At 52.9% G+C, this 2,563-nt stretch overlaps 1 protein-coding gene across 1 annotated transcript; it reads right to left on the bottom strand.

The window, feature by feature from the left end:
- Positions 1-1,641: 1,641 nt before the first annotated feature.
- LOC124777388 (extensin-3-like) lies at positions 1,642-2,145 on the bottom strand. Its single transcript, XM_047252783.1, has one exon. It carries the CDS (start codon positions 2,143-2,145, stop codon positions 1,642-1,644), a length of 504 nt encoding a protein of 167 aa, XP_047108739.1.
- Between the last annotated feature and the right edge of the window lie 418 nt (positions 2,146-2,563).

The raw sequence follows: 2,563 nt of genomic DNA, 5'->3' as shown, positions 1-2,563 counted from the left end.
AGCTCTGTTTCGGGCGTTATGGAGGGCCGGACACATATCTTTGTTTTGGGAGTTATGGAGGGCTGGACACGTATCTCTGTTTCGGGCATTCTGGAGGGCCCAACACGTATATCTGTGTCGGGCATTCTGTAGGGCCGGTCACGTATCTCTATTAAGGGCGTTCTGGAGGGCCAGACACGTATCTGTGTAGGGCCAGACACGTATCTCTGTTTCGAGCGTTCTGGAGAGCTGGACATGTATGTTTGTTTCGGGCATTCTTTAGGGCCGGACATGTATCTCTGTTTCAGGCGTTTTGGAGGGCTGGACACGTATATCTGTTTTGGGCATTCTGGAGGGCTGGACACTTATCTCTGTTTCAGGCGTCCTGGAGGGCGGGACACGTATAATCTGTTTCGGGCAATTTGGAGGGCCGGACATGTATCTCTGTTTCAGGCATCTGGAGAGCCGGACACGTATCTCTGTTTCGGGCATTCTGGAGGGCTGGACATGTATCTCTGTTTCGGGTGTTTTGGAGGGCCGGACACGTATATCTGGTTCGGGCGTTCTGAGGGCCAGACACGTATCTCTGTTTCGGGCATACTGGAGGGCCCGACATGTATATCTGTTTCGGGCGTTTTGGAGGGCCGGACACGTATCTATGTTTGGGGCATTTTGGAGGGTCAGACAAGTATATCTGTTTTGGGCATTTTGGAGGGCCAGACACGTACATCTGTTTTGGGCGATCTGGAGGGCCGGACACGTATATCTGTTTCGGGCGTTCTGTAGGACCGGTCACGTATCTCTATTTCGGGCGTTCTGGAGGACCGGACACGTACCTCTGTTTTGGGCATTCTGGAGGGCCAGACACGTACCTGTTTCGGCGTTCTGGAGGGCCAGACACGTATCTGTGTAGGGCCAGACACATATCTATGTTTCGTGCGTTCTGGAGGGCTGGACACGTATATCTGTTTTGGGCGTTCTGGAGGGCCGGACTCGTATCTCTGTTTCAGGCGTTCTGGACGGCTGGACACGTATATCCGTTTTGGGCATTCTGGAGGGCCAGACACGTATCTTCGTTTCGGACGTTCTGGAGGTACGGACACGTATCTCTGTATCCGGCGTTTGGGTGGGCCGGACACGTATCTCTGTTTTGGGCGTTTTGGAGGATCCGACACGTATCTCTGTTTCGGGCATTCTGGAGTGCCGGACATGTACCTCTGTTTCAGGCATTTTGCAGGGCCGGACACATATCTCTGTTTCGGGTGTTCTGGAGGGCCGGACACAATATCTGTTTCGGGCATTCTGGAGGTCCAGACACGTATCTCTGTTTCAAGTGTTCTGGAGGGTCGGACATGTATATCTGTTTCGGGTGTTTTGGGGGGCCGGACACGTATCTATGTTTCGGGTGTTCTGGTGGGCCGGACACGTATATTTGTTTCGGGCATTCTGTAGGACCCGACACGTACTTCTGGTTTGGGCATTCTGGAGGGCCAGACATGTATCTGTTTTGGGTGTTCTGGAGGGCCAGACACGTATCTGTGTAGGGCCATACACGTATCTCTGTTTCGAGCATTCTCGGGGGCTGGTCACGTATGTCTGTTTCGGGCGTTCTGTAGGGCTGGACATGTATCTCTGTTTCGGGCGTTCTCGAGGACTGGACACTTATATCTGTTTTGGGCATTCTGGAGAGCCGGACATGTATCTCTGTTGCAGGCGTTCTGGAGGGCCGGACACGTATATCTGTTTCGGGTGCTCTGGAGGGCCAGACAAGTGTCTCCGTTTCCTACGTTCTGGAGGCCCGGACTCATACCTCTGTATTGGGCATTCTGGAGGGCCGGATACATATCTCTGTTTTGGGTGTTCTGGAGGGCCGGACACATATATGTGTTTCCGGCATTCTGGGGGACCGGACACGTAACTCTGTTTTGAGCGTTTTGGAGGGCCAGACACGTATCTCTGTTTTGGGTGTTTTGGAGGGCCGGACATGTATCTCTGTTTCGGGCGTTTTGGAGGGTCGGACAGGTATATCTGTTTTGGGCATTTTGGAGGGATGGACACGTATCTCTGTTTCGGGCGTTTTTGAGGGCAGGACACATATCTCTGTTTTGGGCGTTCTGGAGGGCCAGATACGTATATCTGTTTCGGATGTTCTGGAGTGCCGGACATGTATCTCTGTTTCGGGCATTCTGGAGGGACGGACACGTATATCTGTTTCGGGTGTTCTGTAGGGCCGGACACGTATCTCTATTTCGGGCGTTCTGGAGGGCCGGACACATACCTCTGTTTTGGGCATTCTTTAGGGCCAGACACGTATCTGTTTCAGGCTTTCTGGAGGGCCAGACACGTATCTGTGTAGGGCCAGACACGTATCTCTGTTGCGAGTGTTCTGGAGGGCTGTACATGTATGTCTGTTTTGGGCGTTCTGTTAGGCCGGACATGTATCTCTGTTTCGGGCGTTTACGATGGCTGCACACATATATATGTTTTGGGTGTTCTGGAGGGCTGGACGCATATCTCTGTTTCAAGCGTTCTGGAGGGCCGGACATGTATATCTGTTTCGGGCGTTCTGGAGGGCCAGACACGT

Source organism: Schistocerca piceifrons, chromosome 1 (assembly GCF_021461385.2).
Source record: "Schistocerca piceifrons isolate TAMUIC-IGC-003096 chromosome 1, iqSchPice1.1, whole genome shotgun sequence".
In the NCBI taxonomy this organism is placed as follows: domain Eukaryota; kingdom Metazoa; phylum Arthropoda; class Insecta; order Orthoptera; family Acrididae; genus Schistocerca; species Schistocerca piceifrons.
This window is presented reverse-complemented; position numbering and strand designations above follow the sequence as displayed.

Excerpts from the sequence above, each read along its gene's own strand:
- LOC124777388 (XM_047252783.1), bottom strand. The coding sequence starts at position 2,145 with ATGTCCGGCACTCCAGAACATCCGAAACAGATATACGTATCTGGCCCT.